The sequence below is a fragment of the Mauremys mutica genome, chromosome 6 (assembly GCF_020497125.1).
Source record: "Mauremys mutica isolate MM-2020 ecotype Southern chromosome 6, ASM2049712v1, whole genome shotgun sequence".
Classification (NCBI taxonomy): Eukaryota; Metazoa; Chordata; order Testudines; family Geoemydidae; genus Mauremys; species Mauremys mutica.
Window position 1 is genome coordinate 56599655 of NC_059077.1, and position 25908 is coordinate 56625562.

The 25908-nt window shown below is 39.5% G+C and overlaps 1 protein-coding gene across 1 annotated transcript in view; it reads right to left on the reverse strand.

Moving 5' to 3' along the window:
• The window catches only part of FAM172A (family with sequence similarity 172 member A), a 340598-nt gene that overhangs the window by 85527 nt on the left and 229163 nt on the right, over window positions 1–25908 (reverse strand). Inside the window, 2 exon segments of the mRNA XM_045022184.1 lie at window positions 609–693; window positions 4136–4252. Coding sequence (XP_044878119.1) covers window positions 609–693; window positions 4136–4252 — 202 coding nt within the window.

Below are 25908 nucleotides of genomic sequence, written 5' to 3' on the forward strand. Positions count from 1 at the left end.
GAATATAATGATGGGTAGTATGTTGCCTCTATCTTGTGCAGTATAAATTGTTTTACTATTCTACAGAAATCCTATAACTGTGCTTTTGGCAAATTAAAGTTCAGTAGTAGCTTCTTGTATTCCAAATGACTATTTCTATACTAGAGCTCTTGCAGTTATATTTACAAATTATGTTTCATTAATATCTTCCTGAAATTATTACATAACTTTATAACACATTAACAAATGATTTATTACATTAATAGCTTTTATTGAATAAAACACCTATGATTTATGCTTCCATTAATGAAAGACATTACTATTTCAAGAACATCACCAACACAGTAGAAAACCAGTTCCAGTATTCTGGTGGACTATAATTTTGGTTTACATTTTTGTAATTTGTACTGTTTGTACAGAACAGATTCATATTAACCGGAGATTCAGGGTCACTTTTTCATTACCTTGTTCTTTTTTGTATTGTCTTAATATCATGCTGGATGTTTACTAGGGAATTTAGCCTAAAATTCAGAGCTTTCACAATCTCCATCACTACTTTTCTTAAGTTCCAATAACTCAAAAATTAATCAGACACACAAAGAAAAAGAGGGCTACAAAAGTATACATACCTGCAGAAACACGTGGGCAGTCTGGCAACATGGATTCTACTGATGTATCTAGTGGTTCTGAACTAGACACCCAGTTACAACAGTTCTGTAATGTAAGAGACAATTTTATGGTGAAGCAATAATCTAAATCATTAGACTTTATAGACATAGGCCACAATTCAGCAAGTTAGTTAAATATGTGACTAACTTTAAGCAGCAGTCACAATGGGGACTGAAAGGTAAACCCAGTGGTACTGCAGACATGCTTAAAGTTAGGCATATGCCAGACTTTGTTGAATCTGGGCCTTAGTTTCATATGTGACCAAATATTATAAGTAAAACAGCAAGGCCCTGATTCAGCAAAAATACTTAAGCAGGTGTTTAATGTTAAATATATCCTGAAGTGCTGCTTTGAATGGGGATGTATTTAAGTGCTTTGATGAACTGGCGTCTACATGAGTAGACCCAATGCCTTATTACGGATGGATTTATCGGTTTAAAATTAAGCATATGCTTAAATGCTTGGCTGAATTGGGGCCTACATTATCCAACATGTAATTCAAACCATTTTCCTTTGTAATTGGTTAGTAATTATTGATGACAAATATAAATAATCTCCCATCTTGCTTGCTTGTATTAATAGGTCATAATCTTTAGGGTGTGATGATGCAAACTACTGTTCAGACAGAGCCATGGCCATAAAATTGTAAAGCAATGGATTATGACTGGAAGAATATAGTTTTGCAGATTATTGAAATAAATGCCAATTTAGGTAAAATGAACTAGTACAGACACTTTAAAATGTAAATATCATCCTTTGTGGATGTATATTTAATGAACACTCAAGTTTATATTTCAGTCCTAAATTTTTGACTAAAAAGAACTTACTTTTAAATACCTTTTAAATATGTTTCTTCACTGGAATTTGTTCAGAGAAGATTGTGTATCAAAATATCAAATAAAATACTTCAAAATTTGTTATTAGGATACATTTGATACATTAGATATTAGGATTTGTCTGAGTACACAAAAATTGTTATATTTAAGATTACCTTATAAAGCAATGTGGCTATTTAGAGGCCTGTCAGTTAAAATACAAAATCTTCATGGCTTCAGACATTACAAAACTATTTTGGAGTTTTGCCTTTGTTAAACTGATTAACTTCATTTAAAAAAAAACTTTCTTGGAAAGAGCCAATGAATTTCCAGACAGATTTCTAAAAAATCATCCCATCAATCATGATTGCAAAAATGGTTGATTGCTATTCCAGTAAACAAGCATGTATTGTGTATTTTTAGATTCTTGCTGCCCTAGTTGTGCACCATGGAATCAGTCCTCACTGTGGAAAGATCCTTGACTGGTAGATCAAGTGTCTTATTGTATTTCCTTAATTCATTCTGTCTGGAAGAAGATGTCAGCTGTGTTGCAGTGAGGAGAGAATTTCAAAGGCTCCAGTCCCCACCAATAAAGGCCGAGGAATGGCTTTTGAATAGATTTGTCAAGGCAACCCTACTGTTCTGGGACCAGGGAGAGCAGGAACAACATAAAGGAAGGGTTGCTGTATGAGATTAGAAAGTGAAGTTCACAAAGCATGGCAGATTTTTGTAAGAAACAGTAGATCAATGAAACTATTGAACTGTGTGGAAAAAAAACCCATGAAAACAAACAGTATCCAGTAATGTTATCTTTTTAGTAAAAATGGTTAAAATGTTAGTATTTTCATGTTTCACACGGGCTTTAAGGTTTAAAATAGAGATAATTTTTTAATTTGCATGCCTAATTTTAATTAACAGCTGAATGTAAAAATGCAAATGTAAGAAATTATAAAAGAACTAGGATTTTTATTAGGTATTACATTCATTTGAAATAAATAAAATTAATATTAACTACTGCTAGAACACTACATCATAGAGTTTGAGATAATAGAGAAGATTAGCACACAATTAACCAGCTTTTATGTGCAATGTGACACTTGCCTGTAAGAAATAAGTATTCTCGAAAGCAGTGTCAAGATATGTAAATGGATGATTTGTTTTATCATTCATCACTGCTCCTAATAAATTCAAAAATCATGACTTCTACAGGTACTAAAAATAGGCCACCAATGATACAGGAGAGATAGCTTCAATGAAGAATGACTTTTTAAACAATTCATTCTTTCAATGACAGCAATTAGCACTACAGACAGGCAGTGATTAGGTGTACATTTTAATTATTATTATTCATTCTACCAGTAGCCCTAAACCTGATTAAGTAAGAGATAGCTAGGTGATATGTTAGTCTTAATACCACTCACCTACACTTCACATATGTAAAAATACTTCTTATAGGAGATTTCCAATGCTAATGTAAAGTTATGACACTCCATCCATGTTTCAGGCCATTAATCATGTTACTTATTCTTTAACATTTACTTTCTGTAAATGAAATTAAAGGTAATGTACTTGTCTCATTCAGACTAAATGTTCAGAGAAAAATGAGTTGTCAGATTCAAATTATAGGACTTAACATTTTCAGTTTTACCGTGTAACATATATTTTAAGGGTTTGATTTCCCATAAAAAATGGGGATTTTTCTGACAGAGCCTAGAGGGATTAGTATTCTTTATATTTTTAACATTTAAGTCAGAGCTGTCAGACTGAATCCCAGGTGATTCTCTATTCCCATCAGTCATGGCCTGTAAAACTATAAGGTTAAGTTAGGAATAGGCAGTCTATAAACAATGTTTCACTAAATCCACAGGAAAACTCACTCCTATTAAAAAGTACAGGATACATTAGTTTATATTAGCACTATATATTGCTTGTTTTAAATTTTCAAAATAAGAAAAGATTCCCAATCACAACACTATGACCTTTATTTGATCAGGAACACAGATTCACAAACAAGAGTTTAGTCGATCTCACATTACAAATTATTTCTCTCTTTTTAAATTGCAGCTAGCCCATACTTAAGTCTTAAAATGCATAATAAATGTATTCTGTTATATTCCACCCACAGAAAAGAAGTTGTGCTTGCTGGCCATAAACCAATATCAGGTTAACCTGAGTTCCCATAGTACAGAAGTAATAAGAATGCTTTGCCCTTTCACTAAAGGATCTCTAAAGTACTTTATAAACAATTAAATCTCATAACACTTGTGTGAGGTGGATAAATTTACAGGAGTTCTACAGATCATAAACTGAGGCATAAAAAGGTTAAAGGACTTGCTCCACAAAGCAAGCAGATTCAGAATCCAGGAGTCCTAAGTGCCTCCTAGTACCCTACTCTGTTACCAGATCATGTGCCTTATATATTTGTGCATACTTTGCTGTATAGTAGAAAAGAAAACTACAGTCAGTTTTGATTGGTTTTCACTGGTGACTGAGTTCCCAAAATGTTTTTAATTGAAATTATTTCAGGGACAGATGTAGGCATGCTGTTTACACAGTTCTTTAACAATGCTTTCTTGTGTATCTTAAAGAAATGGAAGAGGTCAGTATTTAAATACGTTTGTAGAATCATATAAAGCACTATCTGCCCCAACTCGTTTAAAAACCATTCTCACCTCTCGCATCCATTCTCGAATAGTTTTGCCAGCTTCTTGATGCCACACATTGTGAACAGAGTCTGTCAACGCCACAGCAGTTACCTTATTCTTTACATCTGCCTCTCGTTGAATCATCTGTTAAAAAATATGGGCTTTAAGTTCTTTTTTCACTTGAATGGTGTCTGCTTAGTGACAGATAATGATTTTAAATTAAAAAAAGCGAGACTAATACAAGTTGACTTCACTGGTTTTAAAGTTTATCCAAATCCTAACAGTTCCAGACATACAGAAAGACCTAATATTTTTGATAAAAGAAATAATACTAACTTTTAACTCACTGACCTATTCAGTCCTATTATTTTCCATGTGGCTTGACAATTCTAGGATGAAAGGTATCATAGTGAAAAAATGGAAGATTCCCTGAGGACACCTTTTACAAGTTTTTTCAAGTTCCTATTTCTGTGCTTCAGGGAAGCTGGAACCCGTGGTTCACTGTAAGCTACTCATGACTATCATCTACTAATTTTCAGTACAATCTTACTTTGACTTGAAGGTTTTTTTTTCTTTTTCTATCCAATTTAGCTGCCCTGCACTCCTACTATGGTCCCAGAATTCTTTGTGGTCTTTCGCATGCACACTATCATCAGAGCCTATCAATATTATTTTGTTTTCTAATATACTAGCCTCCATTAAAATTTGACACAATGACATATCTAAATGATGTGATTACTAAAAACAATAAAATGATTGCTGCAAATAACACACATGAATTGACAAAGATGCCCTAGAACTCAACACTGGTCGACAAGATAAAGGGACTGCAAAGGAAGAGGGATATCAAAAACAGACAAAAGTTTTTAATCTCTTGACCCTAATTGGTAAAAACAGATCAAAGAAAGTGAATTATAGTTATAGAAACTGCATTTCACAACTAGTATTTTCACCATTGTATATGTTGTACTAAATGTCATTCTTTTTCCAACTTCCTCTCATGTAATGGCTACATGGATAATTTCTCTGTATAAAGCCAGCCCTTCTTTGTTAGTAGAATCAACTATTTTTCAACATAATAGACTACTTTGAAAGGATGAGAGACCATTGTTGTGAATTACTTTTCATATCATAAACAGACATGAACATTGAAATCCATACTTTTGATACAGAAGCAATGTTTGCCAACATCCTATATAAACTGTCTTGCTCTTTCTATTTCCTCTAAAGAGTACACATGCACATTCTTTTCACTGAGCACTACTAATATTACCACCAAATCACTGCTGCATTTCCACATCTTAAATAGTCATTTTTTGTTTTCCACTTATGCATATTTTAAAATGAATGTAATGAAAATAATACTCTGGCTGGCTGGAAAATATTCACCACCACTGCAAAGTGAACCTAGAAATTCCCATACCAGGTCAGACCAGTGGTCCTTTACCTATCCCTGATAGTGGCCAGTACTAGATGGTTCAGAGGAAAGTCCAATATACCTTGGAGAATTTTGTAAAAATATTCAGCTTGTTTTGATGAAAGATATGAATGGTATGAGTGTTATAGATAAAATTATTAGATTTTCTATCATTGCAGAAGGCCCCAAATAGGCTCAAATTCTATAAAACACATGAAGATGTTGATTCTTCATACACTATAGAAATCACCTGTTCCAAAATCACCTTGCTCTTCTTACACACCCTGTCAAGAGTCAGGTCAAAAGACCCACATGAGCAGAGTCACTGTAGTATACCAAGTCCTGGGTCATACAGTTCTATTTGAAGATTAAGCGGGTGATCTAGGGTGATCCATCAGTTCCAGGAACCAAAACCTTCTGGGACAGCCAAAGGCTAACAACAGTGATGTGCTGGAGGGAGCTCCCAGGTGTCGCTTGTGAAAGTTCTGCTACTAAACTGAAGGGAAGCAAGGCCGGTGCAACCCATAAGGCGACCGGGCGCTAACATTTGGGGGGTGATGACTGCAGTGGCCAGACCCTCCACCGCCTCTGTTGGGGGCGGCATTTCGGGGGCGGGACCTTCCGTTGCCTAGGGCAGCAAAAAAGATGGCGGCACTCCTGAAGGGAAGGCTACAGAAATTTCACTACTCTTATGGAGCTTGCCTCCTCTCTGAATACTGTTAAATAACCCTTGCCAGAGATGATTTACCTCTACAGTTCATAAATATACTTTTGGGCATTATTTCCCCCCTCCCTTTGTTGTGGTGGAAATGCTGATTGCACCAACTGACTTATCCTTTAAAAACAATTCCAAGGGAAAGATACCTACACACTGCCCCTACAAGATCATCATGCCCAGCTTCCCTAAATTATACAGCTTGAACAATATACTGTACTATCAATATACTCTGTTTAGCTTTCAGAAACACAGAGCACACTTTTTCAGCAACTGAAAATGAGTTCTTATGTGGGTAGGTAGATCTAACCTAGCTAGATCAACGGCACGGTGTCTGCCCTGCGCACAGTCACCACTGTGGGCGCAGGCGGCACGAGCACTTTAGCTGAGTCTGCAGCGCGGGACTTAGCTACTGCTTTAGCGAGCTTGCGCTTTCTCGTCGGCGAAAGTGAGCGGTGCCGGGTCTTCGGCGCCGGAGGCGGAGCCTGCGGGGCCTCGGTACCGGAGCGGGCTGGTGCCGCTGGTGCGCTCTGCACCGAAGAGGTTCTCGGCGCCGGCGCCGCTGGTGCCGAAGGTTGGAGCGACGCCTCCATAAGGATCTGCTTAAGCCTGTAGTCCCGTTCTTTGCGTGTCCGCGGCTTAAAAGCAGAACAGATAACGCACTTGTCGGTGCGATGTCCTTCTCCGAGGCAACGGAGGCAAGCGTCGTGTGGATCGCCAATTGGCATCGGCCTTTGGCACACAGCGCAGGGCTTGAAGCCCGGTGCCCTGGGCATGAGCCCGCACCGGGAAGGGAAAAGGGGGGGAAACCCCCCTTAACCGTTTACTAAAACCTAGAACAACTACACTATAACAACTATAATAACTCTAATCACTAACTAAACAACTAACTATATATATACAAGATAGGAGAGCTAGGGCAGTGGAGGCCAACGAGCACTCCACAGTTCCGACCGGCCGTCACGGGCGGTAAGAAGGAACTGAGGAGCGGACGGGCCGGCTGGGGTATATATTTAGCGCCATAGCGGCGCCACTCCAGGGGGCGCCAGCCGGCCCGCCGGAGTTGCTAGGGAAAAAAGTTCCGGAGAAGCCGTGCACGCACGGCGCGCACACCTAACTGGAATGCATTGGAGCAATCACTCGAAGAAGAATGAGTTCTTATGTGGGTAGGTAGATCTAACCTAGCTAGATCATAATATGTTCTTAGACAATTAGAGACCCATTCTGATAATCTTGGTGAGGAAACTGACCCTTTCATTTTCACAATGGCTATGAACAGTCTAGGTGTGTTCCTGAATGGTTTTGTCCTGATAAGGTAATATGACAGTGCCCTTACTAAATCAAGTGTATGAAGTCTAGCTTCCCCCAAGCTGGAATGAGGTTTGGGTAAGAAAACTGGAAGATGAATAAATTGGTTCACATGGAATTCTGAAACAACTTTGAGCAGGAATTTGGGATGAGGCCTGAGAATAATCCTGTCCTTATGAATCATTGTATAAGGGGGACCCACACCCTGAGGGTCTGAATCAACCCTACCTGTCAAGAGGATATAATGGCTACTAAAAAAAATGGTCTTCACGGTTAGATGGTACAGGGAACAAAGGGAGAGTCTGTCAACCCTCTTAATACTATATTGAGGTTCCCAAGAGGGGGATGACTCCAAAATTGGAGGGAAAACATGAATAAGGCCCTTAAGGAATCTAGCCACTGTACGGTAAGAAAATACAGTGTGGCCCTTAATATGAAAGAGGGTGATGTGCAAATATTCCTAAGGAACAATCACAAAGTCCAGATTGTTTCAGAGCTAGTAAATAGTCCAATATCACTGAAATAAGTGTTGTCAAGGGAGAGAGCTAGTGTTGAGATGACCAAATATAAAATCTCTTCTGCTAAGCTTTATAAGTCAGTCTGGCTGAGGCTTTCCTGCTTTGGAGCAGGAAGTTCTGAACTTCAGCTGAACAGCTTCTTTTGGTGAACGTCAGCCAGCTGGTATAGCATCTGACTGCTGTGCTGCGAAACTGTTGGGCAGAACAGGCAAAATAATCAGCAGCTACCACTGAGAAGCTTACCAGATCTGAATTCCCCAGAATTTCCTGGCCTGTGCTGGGACTATCATGGGCCTCAATCCAGTATCTTGCCTAAATCCTCAGGATCATCAATATCACAGAGATCGGGGTTGGGGGGGAACGCATACATTAGTCCCAGTGTCCAGGGGTTCAAAAAGGTATCTTACAGGGAGTCTAGATGGGAGCCACTCTGGAGCAGAACAGTTGGCATTTCTCAGTCTGTGTCACATAAGTCTATTGTGCTGACATTAAACATCACAGCTATGCATTAATTATGTCAACATCCATCAATAGACTTATGTCTATTGTCACTTGCTGGGGTGATCTTCCAAAGATCAACTCATCCGTGAGATATACGTACATTTGGATCCTTTGTCTCATTAAGTGAGCCACTACGGCTAACAAGTACATCCTCAGTATTGTGGGTAGACCAAAGGGCAGGATACTGATCTGGTAATGAGATGTTCCTGCTAGGAATCTGACATATTTCCTGTAAGGCAGATATATGGTGTTGAGATGTTGAAGGTCCAGAATGGGAGGCTAACCATCTTTCTTTGGAAGGAGAAAATAATGAGAATAAAGACCCCTGATCCTTGAACTGTAATGAAACCTCTTCCATTGCTCCAAGATGAGTCCACCTCTTGCTTTCACATTATCTTCTGAGTGGGATCCCTAAAGAGGGATGGGTAAGATGGCTGTGGGGTAGGAAGGGATTGGAACTGTAATATCAGTTGCTGATAATCTCCTGGATCCACGGTGTTTGATCCCAATCCAGGTTCCACTCCCCATCCCAGCCCTCCCAGAAAAAGACAGTTGCCAAAAGTGAGGGAAAAGGGTAAAGAGCCTCCAAAGGTTATGCCAGTCTCTTGAAGGTGGCATGAAACCTGTTGTCGAGAGGAAGATGTTAAGTGCATCATATCTGAGGAAGAGGCAGTGCGTCCTCTGCATAGGGACCTGCGCTTCTTCCTTGGAGGCTCCAATGGATTACAATAGAATGGAGCAAAGGTTTGAAATCTGGCTTGTTTCCCCCTGGGGCTACGGGAGTGGGATTCAAGCTCAGAGAGTGCAAAATGGCTCTAGAGTCCTTTTAGTGAGTGGAAGGTCTCATAAGTCTTTCAGTTTCAGAGATCACAGCACTCAAAAGGAAAATCCTCAGTCATGGTTTGGACCTCCCTGGGTATTCTCGATGACTGGAGCTCAGAGGATCTTCAGAGCACAACCCATGTGGCCATGGTGCATGCAGACATATCAGATGCATCAAAGCAGCCAGCAGGAAAGTTCTAGCTATCAGCTGCCCATCTCACATGATGGATTTCAGATCTTACACTCCTGTGTGAGTCATTCCATAAACTAAGACAATTTGTCCCAGTGCACATTGTCTGGTAGCTGCCATTATTCATCTGGAGACCAGAAGAGAAGCAGAATCAGTACTGTCTATGCATCCTTTTGGAAGTGGTAGGTATTAATGCTGGAGTCTGCCACAAGTCCTTCGTATGTAGACTCTCTAGTTAATAATAGACAGTGGCTGCATGTCTAGCAGCTTGTGTAACTTCTCTTATACTACTTCTAGAGGGATGTTAAAAGTCGCACCCATGCATATAATCGGGTCTTAGAATGCCTTAAAGTCACCTGTTGGACAAGGCATAAAAGGATTGATTACCTCATCAGGGAAGGATGACAAAACTGCTGCTGGGATCAATTATTCCTCTACCTCTGCCTCTTGATTGTTCTCACTCTTAAGAGAAAGGGCTCTAACCCTAGAAGTGGGCCAGAGAATGCTGGCTTGCAGGCCTATGGTTTGTATACTATAAGGCACCCAGTAGGGCCACTATCTGAAGTGCTGGGTACCAAGAGTGCTGCAAAGTCATTGCCAGAGGAAAGGTGGATTAAGCTGGTTTCAAGCTGGAGTTGAGGAGCCAGAGGGACTCATTTTAGGCCATTAGCTGCCCTTCAGCTTCAGAGTTTAAGATGAGTTCCAACAACTTGCTTCTGAGTGTCCTGGAGACGGAGATATCTGTCTTGTGTCATCTCTGGGGTGATGCCCTTTTCTACCCCATTTTGAAGAAGTTGACAGGTGGATTAAAATTGACAGGATGTCTCAGCCCTGGAGCTCAGGGAGGAACCAAGGCTCATTGTGGCACTAAGTAAGCCAGGGAGCTCTGCCACTCTCAATGCAGGACCTGGCCTCTCTGGAGAGTCTTTCAGACAGGTCTCTTTCTACCCTGGTCCCTGTACTCACAACTCTTTCCCCTTGGTTCAGAGATCTCCTAAGAACATAAGAATGGCCTTACTGGGTCAGACCAAAGGTCCATCTAGCCCAGTATCTTGTCTTCCAACAGTGGCCAATGCAAGGTGCCCAAGAGGGAATGAACAAAATAGATAATCAAGTGATCCATCCCCTGTCGCCCATTCCCAGCTTCTGGCAAACAGAGGCTAAGGACACCATCCCTGCCCATCCTAGCTAATAGCCATTGATGGACCAATCCTCCATGAATTTATCTAGTTCTTTTTTGAACCATGTTATAGTCTTGGCCTTCACAAGGAGTTCCACAGGTTGACTGTGCATTGTATGAAAAAATACTTTTTTGTTTGTTTTAAATCTGCTGCCTACTAATTTCATTTGGTGGCCCCAAGTTCTTGTGTTATGAGAAGGAGTAAATAACACTTCTTTATTTACTTTCTCCACACCAGTCATGATTTTATAAACCTCTATCATATCTCCTCTTAGTTGTCTCTTTTCCAAGCTGAAAAGTCCCAGTTTTATTAATCTCTCCTTAAACAGCAGCCATTCTATACCCCTAATAATTTTTGTTGCCCTTTTCTGAACTTTTTCCAAGTCCAATATATCTTTTTTCAGATGGGCGACCACATCTGCATGCAGTATTCAAGATGTGAATGTACCATGGATGTATATAGAAGCAATATGATATTTTCTGGATTATGTTTTCCAATGTGCATTACTTTGCATCTCACAGCTCTCCTTCCTGGGCTGTGCCATGAGTTAAGCAGGCTTCCCCAGTCACCAATATGTGGGTTCTTGTCCTGCTGCACAGAGCCCCTCTTCATCCTTGGACTCATATACTTCTTTCCCTTGGTTCAGGGGCCTAATTCACACTGTGATCCATTTACACTGGGCTGGCAATATAAAAGTGCCTTAAAGTAGATGCAAGTGTGATTTACTACAAGCATGTCTGAGTCCAATGATTAAGGCTATTCTTCTTTACAGGATTTGTTTCCTCTTAATTCTCCTAACTGAACTTGAATATAAAAGACAGAAACACCATCATCTCACTGGTGCCTGATAGGACACAACTACTAAACTCTCCTTCAAAGACAACCTACAATGGGATATACAGGTATGCAAGGCTAAATGTAGTGAACTGGGAGTACAAGAAAGGAAATGCATTAGTTATGTAAATCAATTCAATTCATAACAGAGGATGGGAAAACAAACTTAATTACTCTAATGAAGGCATAGCCTATTTTTTTGAAAGTTTCATGAACAACAGCAGAGTTTTGCAATATACACGCTATCCATGACCATGTCCATATGAATACATGGATGGGTGGAGAAAAAGCCTTGTAGTCACAGATGGGAAGCAAGAGGGGCCTTCCCTTTTGCCCCAGTGACTCATCTCATACAATGAACGTAGCACACATTGGGAGCTATGTGAGAAAGCTCCACTATATGCTAGCTGGCTGGAGCAAATCAGATCTCCTCTGAGCAGCCCAAAAAATAGCATCCCAGGCAAAGGGACAAAAATATTGTTTTCAGCAATCTATAGAATTCTGTAGAATTTTCTATGGAATGAAATAGAATATAACTCTGTAATTTGAGTTAATTTACAAAACTTTTCAATCCTTATTCACAGGTTCCCATAACATCAGACATATCACCATTCCCACAGGCAAAATATATATTTCATAAATACAGCCTTAGTATGCAGAAGAATACAAATGTGTAATAAAAATATCAAATATATATTTACTAAGGACAACACAAGGAAGTCACAGTATAATTTATTCCCTAATAACGTATATATCTATTTTACATACAGAATATAATAGTCTGGTTGTGATGTTTATGTTAAAATATATTCTGTACCAAAAAGTCCCAGACCAATGAGCACTGTGGAAGCTAAAACAGTTACAGGCAAGTTGCCTCTATTTGCATGGATGAAAATTTGTGCACATACTTTTACATGTATAAATTTTATTGATTTATTCAGTCAAGTGACAGAATCTATCACTTTCACATGCACAAATAAAACCACCTTGAAGCCCCTTTGAAAATTTGGTCATTAATTTCAAATATATTTGTTCTTTATTGTGGATCAATTTTAATACAGCTGTTATCAACTGCGACTCTGTACTGTCAATTGACATGCTACTGTATTCAGTTAGATATCTGACATACTTGATATTGTAACAAAGTATCAATACTTGTGACACTAGAAAGTTATATATGACAGCATAACATTTTTGTCAAAAGAAATTATCAGCATGCCACAATTTATGTTATAAAAGGCCAAATCCTGCAAACACTTAGTTCCATGCTTACTCCTTCGCCTAACCACATTGAAGTCAATTAAACTATAAATAGATGTAAGCATGCTTGTGGGAATAGCTATTTGTGAGGGGTCCATAATATCTATAGTTGTTGTTATAACAAATGTAATAAGGAATAAATATTCAAAAATTTGAGAAAGGTTATTAAAATATGTCTCTATTTCTATAGGGCTCCACCAATCAAAATTTATCCTCTACAGCTGTTGGTATAAGAGCTCTCTGGGGCTTCTGGCACACTTAGCCCTTCCGGCCAATCCTAATTAGGAATGGGCAAACTGATTCAGTCAAAATAAGAAATGGTCCAAAATTTCATCCATTTCATGAATTGAGTATAAACTCTTCTTAAAAATTTGAGTTGGTTGGGAAGTCTCTCCTTCCTCTAGGCCTTCCACCCTCATTTGCTTGTTAAGATATGATATAATATCATTATGGCATTCCTCAGGTTTCAATGAACACCCAAATGGGCACAAATTCTCAGTAGACGTGCTGGGCTCTGTGAATTGTTTGTAAAAGTAATGGGGCAGGGGAAGGACAGAAGAATTCACAGCCGGGGAGCAACTGGAAGAATTTTCTCTGAAGACCCCTCCTTATAGAGGGGGGACGTGGTGCTTATTTCTAAAGACTCCAGTTGCTCACCTGGGAGAGGGGATATGCCTGTAAGCCCTTCCTATGACTCTTTCAAATCTTCACTTCACTCCCACTCATAAAAGCAAAGTAGTTAGTCCATCCTAGAGCAGGATTAACTTCTGCTTTATGACTGGCATTTGAATGAGCTTTCCTCTTCCCCGGAGAAACACTCCATTTGATCATGTAGCAGGTTTGGCTGTGTTGGTGCAAAAAAAGTGTTAAAGATATTACAATAAGTATAAACCAACAAATGTTCACCTGGCCAGCGAATTTCATTGTTTTCAGGGGTTTAAGTGATTACAGGAGTGTGACATTAAAGTAGTAGTTTTGTGGCAATACACAAAATATTGCTGGTACTATATTGTGAATGGTGCAAATAAAACTCACAATACAATTCTTTGGTATAAAGGCCTCAAGCTGCAACTCTATTAAAACTTTAAACTTAATAAAACAGTTACCCAGCCTTTTTCAGTCCCTGCAATTTTAATACAGGGCTTATAGGAGAAAAGCCTTTGAGGAGCTATAATAAACCTAAAGAACATCAAGTTCCCAACACACTTTTCTTGCTGATTTGTGTTACAGAATAACTTGCTACAGGGCTTGCTTGCTTCTAAATGTGGAGTCACTATTGTCTGCCATAGTCCACCTCCAATTACCAAACCTGAGGCCAATTTGGGGTACCAGGCTAAAACATAGACCACTCTTACTAGTGCCATAGGAACCAGGTAGTGGTACACAAACTGAAATACCAGTCATATTGGTGGAAATCTGACTCGGAGTCTCTAACTGAGCCTCGTCAAAGCAACTACAAATTGAGTAATCTAGTCCTCTGGAATGGGACCCATTACCATCAGTCTAAAACATGATCCAAAGTATAGAAAGCTCACAAACTCATCTAACATCTTCATCTGACGTCTGGGGCTACAGATCTTTCTATCAACCTGCCTGCCATTGGTCACCATCTACAAGATTGGATAATAGCTCCTCGTTGGTCTCCCAAAGCCTGTTAGAAACCTGTCACCTATAAATGAGACAAAATGTTGGCACTCTGATTAAAATCTGATAGATATAAAGTTTTCCTAAGTAGAAGGCACAGAGATTTTGCTCTCTGGCAGAGCTCAGTCAAGACACTCACCCCAAAGGCATCTACTAGAGGAGAGAAAAGCCATACATTATTATTGACGTTCTGATAAGTTAGCTGGAGAAATGCAGGCTTGACAGAACTACCATTAAGTGGATACATAATTGGTTAAATAATTGCAAACAAAGAGTAACTATTAATGGAATAATGTCAGATTGGAGGGAAGTCTCAAGTGGAATTCCACAGGGATCTGTTCTGGGTCCAGTATTATTTAACTTCTTTATTAATGACCTGGATGTAGGTATAGAAAGCATACTGATCAAGCTAGCACATGACAAAGCTGGGTGGGGGGTTGCCAATACTTCAGAAGATCAAGCTAAAATTCAGAGGAATCTTGATAAATTGGAGAACTGGGCTATAGACAACAAATTAAATTCAGGAAAGACAAATATAAGGTGCTACATTTCAAGAAGAGAAAAAAAATTAACAAATATATAATGGAGGAAAATTGGCTTGGCTGCAGCTCTTCTGAGAAGGATCTGGGAGTTGTGGTGGATCACAGCATCACCATGAGTCAGCAGTGTGATGCTGTTGCAAAAAAAGAAAATGCAATTTTAGGTTGCATTAACAGAGGCATAACGTGCAAGTCACAGGATGTGATAGTACCTCTCTATTCAGTGCTGGTTAGGTCTCAGCTGGAGTACTGTGTCCAATTTTTGTCATCAATGTACAGAAAGGATGTAGAGAAACTGGAAAAGATCCAGAGATGAGTGACAAAGATGATCAAAGGGATGGAATGGAAGCCATTCGAACAAGGCTGAAGGAGCTGGGTATGTTTAGTTTGGAAAAGAGGAGATTAAGTGGGGATATATAGTGGTCTTCAGATACTTGAAAGGTTGCCACAAAAAAGATGGAGAAAAGTTGTTCTCTTTTGCCACAGAGGGCAGGACAAGAGGCAGTGGGTTCAAACTACAGCATAGCAGATTTAGGTTAAATCTCAAGAAAACCTTCCTAACTGTAAGAATGGTAGAACAATGGAACAGACTGCCTCAGTAGGTTGTGGAAGCTTCTTCACAGGATGTTTTTAAAAGTAGGCTGGATAGCCATTGGTCTTGGATGGTTTAGACACAACAAATCCTGCATCTTGGCAGTGAATTAGACTAGATGACCCCTGTGGTAACTTCTAAACCTATAATTCTATGATTTAATGGATAATTTGCCTCCAGCTAATATTTTCAATGAAGGTATTTGCCAGGCTACCATTAAAGAGTCTAATCTTGTAATGAACCATACAGAACCGTGGAAGAAGAGACTTGACTTGGCTGCATTGCACTGGATTGGCAAACTGGTACTTTATCCTGCTAACAACCATCTTATGCGCCAGATCTAAGCTTTCAGTTTTTTTAAAAGTCTCTATCCTTCATAGCTTTGAAGAAAACTTACAAAATGTGACTAGAGGATAAACCAAAATAGTAAGGTCTGTCTCAGGGTATGTCTACATGGCAGCTAGGAGATGTGAGTCCCAGCTCAGGGGGACATATGTGTATTACCTCTGCTTGAGCTACCACGCTAAAAATAGCAGTGTGGCCAGATTGGCACAGGCAAGCTACCTGAACCCAGGGGGTCAAGCTGGATTGTACTTGGCCAGCTAACCGAAGCTGCCACCTGTACCACCATGGCCACACTACTATTTTTAGCACATTAGCTCAAGCAGAATTAGTGTGTGTATTGTCTACCTGTGCTGAGAATCACACTTCTGCTGCTTTTAACTCTTTAACACTCTTAACTATTTCCCTGCTGATCAAAGCACGGAAGAAAGAAGAGGGAAAACTGTATTGAAAAGTCTCGAGTATATAGTCTACTGTTGTCTCATGTTGGTGTGCCAAGTTGGTAGAAGTTGGGCTGTGGAAGGAACCCGGGAGAGTACCTTCACATAGTATTTCCAGTGTCCCCTGGCCTGCAAAGCACTGTGTAGGTATTTGAATACCATATCTAGTAAAGTAGCAAGTTGTTTGGCCACTCAGATTTAAGAAGAGGCTTGAGAGAATGAGGAAAAAAGCTCAAAGGGTCTAGTGTCACATTATGGAAGAAAGAGATCTAAAAGTAGGGGAAATTCACACTAAACGGAGAGAAAGAGAGACAGAGATAATGAGAAACTTTTGCTCCTTGTCTCCCAAGCTCTCAAGTGTAGTGCCCCACCAGTCTCAGTCCTGTCTACTAGACTATTCAACATCTAAATGAAGCATTGGGAGAGCTAACTAGACAGCACAGGCTCACTACCAGTGCTAACTTTGTATCTTATTCTTCCCTATTCTTCTTGTTCCCTTGGCTCTGACTGCCAGCCTTTCTGGCTCCTTTCTCCTACTGACTTGGACCTGTGAACTTACCAGTACACCTACTGCTGTGAAGAGAGCTTCAGATTCTGGTGGGGTGGGCTACCAAATCCTCCTGACAATCTTTTGTGAGTCAATTCACCTTGAAATCCAATTACCATGAGAATAGGTTTAAGGCCTCCGATCCACATGCAGGCTAAACTTACGAAAACTCTCTACTAGCCATTGCCAAGCAAAGAACCGAGGGAACAGTAGAGGGGACAACAAGAGACGAAAGGGAGAAGAAATTTCTTGCCATGATCAACAACCCTGTCTAGAACAGGAAAATAGGCCAGATTTGAAAACGTGTTACATACCACAACTTTAAACTGAGTTTGCAACTAGTGTAGATATAGTTTAACAACTTTAAAAAAGTGCTAGCTATTCTAGTTGACAATATGTGGGAACCTATGGTTGACCAGCTAATGTGTTTTCAAAGGTGCTAAAACCTTGGGTACGTCTTCACTACCGGCCGTATCGGCGGGTAGAAATCGATTTCTCGGGGACCGATATATCGTGTCTCATCTAGACGCTATATAATGATCCCCGAACGTGCTCCTGTCGACTCCGGAACTCCACCAACACGAACGGCAGTAGCGGAGTCGACAGGGAGAGCCGCGGACGTCGATCCCGCGCCGTGAGGACGGTAAGTAACTCAATCTAAGATACTTCGACTTCAGCTACGCTATTCACGTAGCTGAAGTTGCGTATCTTATATCGATCCCCCCCCCAGTGTAGACCAGCCCTTAGTCTATGCTAAGTGCTGTACAGTGTTTAAAATATGTTAATGATCATTTTAAAACATTTTCCTAGTCCAGATAGGGACTTAAGTAGGGTCCATACCATGCACAGAGGACCAGAGTCTAAGGACTCATCTACATACACTATTGGTACCAATTTAATTTAAGATATGATTTTAAACTCATTCCATTAAACCAGTGCCAAAGGATGTGTGGACACTTTTATTTCAGTTTAAACCAAGTTTATATTGATTGATCTTAAATCAATTAGGAAGAGGTTTAAGCTAAAGAGAAATAAACCCCTCAAACAGAAATAAGAGTACTTATACAGGAGTTTCGACGAGTATAACTAATTCTTTAACTAATCTTCATACTTCCCTCTACTCTTCTGGCTATGTCTGTGTGGTAATTTTACTTTGAAAAGTCAGTGTTTAATGCATACAAAATGCACCCCTCTGCTTGGCTGCTCAGATGGAGACTCTACTTTCCCTCTCTTCCCTTCTAAAATAGGGGAACTTCCATCCCTATCTTGACTCCCCCACTTCCTTGCCTTGCTGCCCCCTATGGTTCTCTTCTTCCCTGTACCCAGATGTACCACATCCTTGAGTCCCTCCATCTCCTGGCTCACTGCCTTCAGGGCTTCTCCTCCACCCAGATCCCAAGTACAGGAGAAGTTCCAAGGCAGCAGGACACAGGGAATGTTGCTGCTGAGTCTGGAGCTCTTGACCCAGCAGCAGCCTTTCCCCGAGTCCCCTCTCCACTGCCTTCCACTGTCTCAGGACCCTCTCTGTGCTACAGGATCATACACTGAAGGCAAGACTCAGTGGCAGGGCAGGTCTATGTCCTTAGCCCCAAGGCTCTTGCACACAGCTCTGCTGAGCCCTGAAGGTCACGGGATTGGAGGAGCTTCTTGTGACAGCTATTGTGACAGCTCCTCCTACAGGCTCTAAATCCCAATGACTGACCATCAGTTCACAAAAGTTGGCAATACTACAATACTGCCTTCTGCTGGCTGCTCAGAGGAGACATCCTTTCCCCACCACCACCCCCAGGTTGGAAAAGTTGCCATTCTCTCCATCTCTCACATCCATCACGGTCCTCGACATTCCCCTCAGCCTGCCTACTGCCCCCCCCATCCTCCTTCAACCCCTAAATCTGCCTCTTGCTCACCTCAGTGCCCTCATTAAGGGTAGCCTCACTTCCATGTGACTGCAAGGAAACGGCAGCCATCTTGCTGGCTTTAGCCTCACTGACAAAAATAGGAATAGTGGCAATTTTGAATAAGGGAAAATTTGTGAGTTGGCAGTATTTCATCATGTTTTCAAGAGACACACAAAAAAAAACAACAAAAATCACTAGTCACAATAAAATTGCAAGAGTTGGCAATACAGCAAAAGAAGGAACCTGAATCCAGAATATGCAGTTTTCTGATTTTTATAGAATAAAAATAAAATAGATATAACATTACTCTGTTGTATTTTATGTGATCTAAAGCTACAGTACACAAATATATATATATATATATAAAACAAATTTGTGAGAATGAAAGAACTAATACACAAGGGTTGAAAGGGGAATGTAGGTTGAAAGGGGAATATCTTTTTAACCATCACTAAGAAAATGGCCCATAGCTAATGAGAGACAAAGCCTCAAGTGAGTTATGGAAGTCTCTCTCATGTGTGTAAATTAGAACTTTAAATCCAGAGCCCCGTTTAAAAATGACCACAATAGTGAAAATGATTTGAAATAAAACCAAGTAAAACAGTAAGTTTTATTATGTTTTAAATTTCCAAAGTGATAAAATGTTACTTCCATGTCTACAATATCCAAAGGGGTATATGTGAATTTTTTACTACTTCTGTTTTTGTAGTCAACTCTAATACTCTCTTTATGTACATATCAATTCAATGTTCTGTTTCCATGTGTTTTCTTTCATACTCTCTCACACACAACATATAGAGTATGTGCATAGCGGTAATCATCAGTATGGCAAATCCTGAAGTTCTCATTCAGTTTTCAATAAGAATTTTGGTTAAGTAATAATAATTACCCGAATAATTATTTAAGGATTTAGTTCTATATTATCATATATTCACACAAATATACATACACACATTATTTCTCTAAAGGTATGGAGTTTAAAAGCAAAGAGCAAAGCTGGGTGTTATGCTGAGGACCTCACTGATGGACATGAAGTCTAACACCCTTGTTATTTAAACACTACCAGCTGGATTTCCACTACAGCAATAGGATAAGACAACATTCACTTTTCCTGTACTTTGAAGCTTCAACTTCAATTCTTGCAACCTTTGACTAACTTCAGGAAGGAAAAGTCTCTCCACAAGCAAGATCACTAAGGGAGAGGGTATGTAAACTGAAACTTTTGGGGTCACATAAACTCATGAAGATAACTCTCTACTCACTGGTTAGGCAATGGCAAATTATGATTTATTATTACAGGCAGCCAGAAGAGAGCAGTAATAACTTCCTTTCCCGTTCCTGCTTAAACTGTGCTGCTATGTGCATGCTCCCTCAAAAAAAAAGCCTATGGTGTCTGTGTGCTAAAAAAACCAAAAAAAATAAAACAAACACACACCTAGCAAATGACCTGGAGCCTGGAAGTTTGAAAAAGAGACCACAGTAAACCAGAGAAGGAAGTTTGATAAACAATAACTGACCATGCAGAAAATGGCTCACACCTTTTGTGAGATGGGGGAAAGAATAGTAAAATTAGGAAGCGGCTTTTACGAAGAAGCTCTTTCATATACAGAATGGTGTTTATGAAGCAGTCTAAAGAGTATTTGAACTAGAAATGGAAATGCTTAGGTTAAAGATCTTCCAGCTCAATGTACATTAGAGGCCTAATTTTTAAAATCCAGCCTCATGCTCTGTGCCTGTAAACTTTCAGGCCCAAGTAACTGTGGCTACAATTTTGCTGTTGAGGGGAGCACACACTTTGCCCTCCTAAGAGGCAGCACAGTAGAACATGAGAGAGCTTGGGTGCTGTTTCAGGGAAGCACAGTACATCCGTGCATTGCCCAGAACACAAGGCAGTGATGAACTACCACAAATCAGACTTGAGTATTTGTGGCATGTGCAGGGGCGGCTCCAGACCCCAGCACGCCAAGCGCATGTTGGGGTGGCATGCCACGGGGGGTGCTCTGCCGGTCCCTGGGAGGGCGGCAGGTGGCTCCGGTGGACCTCCCACAGGCGTGCCTGCGGAGGGTCCGTTGGTCCCGCGGCTTCGGTGAAGCATCCGCAGGCACACCTGCGGGAGGTCCACCGGAGCCACGGGACCGGCGACCGGCAGAGCGCCCCCCGCGGCATGCCGCCCAGCTTGGGGTGGTGAAATGTCTAGAGCCACCCCTGGGCATGTGCATACATGGTCTGTCAATAGAAATCCTGTTGGAAAGCAGAAAATCCACAAAGGAAAGAAGAGTATGATTTGTTCACATTAATGTTGGCTTTTCGATAACATTTATGGTGCCTAAATTCTACGGCAATGAGTGCCTTTATAAAAGTATCAGTGAACTTTCTGAAAGTTTCTTATTTATCATATACAGTTTCATTATAGGTTTCAGAGTAGTATCATTATAGTGAGTTTAGCATAATTTACTTGCATGGTCTAATTCTCTCTCAGGTGCGCGCGCATGCACGCTCGCATACACACACACACACTAGATATTTCTGGCATATAAAAGTGTTGCTGATCATTTACTCTGGTGTTGTTAGGAACAAAAGAAACAAGTCTGCAGATTCTGGATCATACTCCATCTTTGGTCTTTGCACTAAACTCTAAGTGATGCCTCCCAGTCTTCCCACCTGTGGTCTCCAAAGCTTTAAAAATGAGCATGCTGAAGGCCACACATCCTATCGCTGTGTGTGAAGAACCCACCCTTCTCAATTTTCAAGTCCTTACTCAAAAATAAATTGTGAAGTCCACAAATTCTATAAATTTGTGGACTTTATAGTCCACAATAGTCCATGTCAGTAAAAATTCTTTCACATCCCATGATCTTAAAAATATGCTGTAAAATGGAGCCTGTCTCTGGCTCTCCTGCTGCATTTCATGTTTGATTGTGTTATCTGTCTCCTAAATTGTAAGCTCTTTGAAATAGGACCATGCCTTCTTTTGTGCCTTGTACAGAACTGAGCAGACAATTGGCACTTAAAGAAACTAACATGACATATAGGCTTTCTTTTATGTTCTTTGTAAAAATTTAAAGTAAATAAAAAAATACATACTAGCCTTACAGTTAGGTCACATGCAGCACCAGCAATCCTTGGTGTTTACTTTCAAAACATATTACCAATCACTGCCCAGGTACTCCAAGTGACTCACTGCTCCTAAAATTCCACAAGGAATACTCTGATCCAAATGGCAACTGATTTTTACCAGTTTCTTTTTGCCTAAAGTCTCATCACACCATCAAAGTTGATCACAACAGGCTCTCTAGGGTTCTTTATTTCACTGCCACCACCATCACTGCAATTCAATTAGTTTCTAGCTTTTCAGGGTAGAGTGAAGGTTACGGACATCAGTCACATACTTCTGATAGCTTCCCGATATCCCTCTTATATTTGTCTGTATTGCTACTTTTAGTGATATACCTTATGTCAATGTGATTATATTATGCATAATATGTGATGATATTATATCACAAGGCAAAGATTACAATGTGACTACGTCACTCCATTATCTTTTGCTGCTTTCGGCAACTCCATTCTCCACCTTTCATAATGGGGAGGACCTTAACCTGGAGTGTGTCTTCCTTGCAAAGTGCACCCTGATATTTGGGCTAGTCCCACTTGAGGGCCAAATTCTTGAAAAAACTCCCTTTATATACATAAATATCTGGGTTACATTTAGAGGCCTTAGGGATGGTCTACACATAGTTTACATTGATTTAACTATATTGGTGTGGAAACTGATGTAGTTAAATAGGTGCAATTTCATTTCCAAATATTTTCTTTTGACCATTTCAAAAAGTTTTGTTTTGACTTTTTGTTTCGAAACAGCATTTATGTAGATAATTTGCTGAATTTAAAAAAGAGTGAAACACAGGTAAAAATGACCTGCAATGAAAAAAAAAAACCCACATTTTGGGTCAAAGTTATTTGTTAGACCCAAAACTAAATGAATTTATTTTTATTTTTCAGTTCAGCATGTAAACTGAAAAATCAAGATAAGTACCTTTGTACCAGTATACCTGCATCCACAGGGGGCTGCATCAATTTAACATCAGTTTCTAAACTGATACATTAAAGTCGTACAAAAACTGTGTATAGACAAACTTTTAGTCTTCTCAATATTGCCATAGAACACAAGTGAGCTTGCCTATTCCTAGAGCCTCAAAATAGAGAAGGCTGAGGTAACTGTTGGAATAAAATCAGATTCCCCTGTGGAAAAAGAGTAAAGTTTCACACCAGACTTGAAAGGAAGCTTTCATGAGCTTAACAACAGCTGTGCCGTAAATGTTTAGGATTTTTGTTTTTTTCCTCCTGTAACCTATGAGTGAACTTTTAAAACGCCTTGCTTGGGTTTATAAACCTTCACTCTTGGCTGGAACAACTTTATGAAACTGGCAGTCAACTCTCACTCTTTTCACCTATACTGCTAATCTTAGGTTCTTTTGTTTCCAGTGGTAGTCATTCCATGTGGTGAATCTCCTTCCATTTTCCCCAGTTCTTAATGCCAATGCATTAAGATTTGAACATCAAAGGAAAAGGTGGGCAAGAATAGTGACCTATCAAATTCTCTAAGATGGACAGCGGGGCCATGTACAGGTACAAGGTTTCCCCTTGCAGGAGCACTAGGGTATCTGTGCACATCTGGTTGTATTAAAATGGCCTCCAAGATTATTGTTATTTATAAAATCCTTCTGGCACTGCTCAAAAGCCCCAGTCAAGACCCCCATTTTGCTAGGAACTGTACAAACACACAGGAAAACATGAATTGCTTACAGTCTTATTAGAAACAAAACACGAGTGAGTGCAACAAATAGTAGAAGGGAAGGGGGGAAAAAGATAATAAGATCATGAAGTTACCTGGCTAGCTATGTGGGCAACTAGATGGTTCCAAATAATTTGAAGGTTTTATTTCCTATATACATTGATAAATATCAGCTATCCTCATCTGCCACTCAACCTAGACTTCATTACTTAGCTTATTTCTTGCCCCACAGGAAAATGGGTCTTGAGAAGGAATTTGACGAAAGTATGGGTCGTAGCCTTCCAGACTAGTTCAGAAATGCAGTTTGTGACTATTAAGGTCTGTTTCAAAATTGCAGGGACTATTTGCTGGACACTTACATTTGGAATGTTTGGTGACATGTTTTAATGAAGGCTGTAACCTATTGTTTTCCCATACTGCTGATTCACCTATTTTGTTCTCCCAGCAGGCTGTGACATCAGTAAAGCAGAAGAGGTAGCTACATCTGTTCAGTTCTAGGGAAAGTTTGTGCAAAAAAAGAGCTTGTTGACATGACCTGTTTCATCTATTGAGACCTAGAATCTTCAATTGAGATCGATGAAATCTCTAGCTCTGTCCTGTGTATGAGAATGACTACAGTAATACATATACAGCTTATCTGTCACATCAGAAGAAATGTTATCAGGTTTTTTCTTCATTTAATTTTGAAAAAAAACATTTTAACATGTCGCAGTTGTATGTATGATTGTGTGTATATTTATATTTAGATAGCTATATAGCGATAAAATGTAAAAACGATTTCCACATAAATGTACAAATTACACATATTAGCTAGCTATAGTTTCAGGTTCATATATTAATGAACCAGAAACAATATTCACTTTACAGTAAGCATCCTCTAGTTCTACCCATCCTAATGGAAAACAGAACACTTCAAATCAGTGACAAGAAGGGCAGAATCTTTAAACCTATCATTTTGACATCTGATGATAACACTGATAAAAGATGGCACTGGAAAATTTACACTCAGAGAGCTTATACTATATATATATATATATATATATATAAATGTACTTTGTGCTACTCTGTTTTTCAGTATTTCTCCTTATTTGAACTTTTCCAACATTTCTCTGGACATGTTTCAACTACAGAGTTCATGTAGCGAATGGGAGTCTGTGCTGTACCACAGTCTCATATCTTCCCCATCGTTAATACAGCATCAGAATCATTAATAAAAAGTATTTCTTGTATTAGCCAAAATAAATTTGCTAATACAGTATATTTCTTCTCAGACTAAATAAGCAATAATTTTATTTGGACTTTTAAGCTGCTGCAATTTTAAAAATGTTATATTAGCTAAGTTAATCAATGCTGAAATAATTTAGAATGACAGTTCAAATAAAATTAAAACTCAGCAGTGCAATATGTAAGAAAGCTGACAACATATAGTCATTCTAGTGAAAAGTGTAATTGACAGAATTAGAGAATAAAATCTTCTATTTAACCTTAGTCAAACCAGATGTAGCATGGGCAGTGACAGTGCAAGCCTCATTCATATTGCTCCACTAATGTACTTAAAACCATTTTCTGAAGGGACCCTTTCTATTCATTACTAGGTAGTTTGGTCTTGCTTATAGAAATATTCTCAATTGAGATTGCCTGCATGGGTGCTAACTGTGATTTTCACTGGCCATAGGACTGACTCCACTAATTTATTTCATAAAGACCACTGAGAAGCCATCAACTGGTAACAGCTTTTGGTCACTACTAAAAAGGAGGCAGATTTGAACCAGTGACCTAGAAGTGAAAGACTTTGTAATCTGATTACCAATCCCTTGAGCCATACCGTCCCTCCCTCTTTCATTTTTACTGATAAGAGAAAAAGAGTCTTATTACCTAAGCAACTTTTGTAGCCTGTTAGCAATGCAAAAGCTTTCATTTAGTACTTAAAAAGGAATGTCTCATGGGCACGCTTATTAGACCATCTCAAGCACAGACTCTGTATTATTTTTCTCTATTAATTTCAAAATAAATGTATTAGTATACAAGTGTATCACGATGCTTTTTCTGATGATTTATAGTAAAGTTCTAGCTGATTATAATAGGTGCTGATGAGATATTTTTACATAGCTGTAGAGTCAACAGATCACTTACTAGCAAACCAAGAGAAAACATGCACCTCTGTCAGTAAATATTCCAAAGTGTACAAATATATTATTGAACTATTGTGTACATAACAGCTGGTAGGCATTTAAATCATTTTTTTTCATATAATACTGTA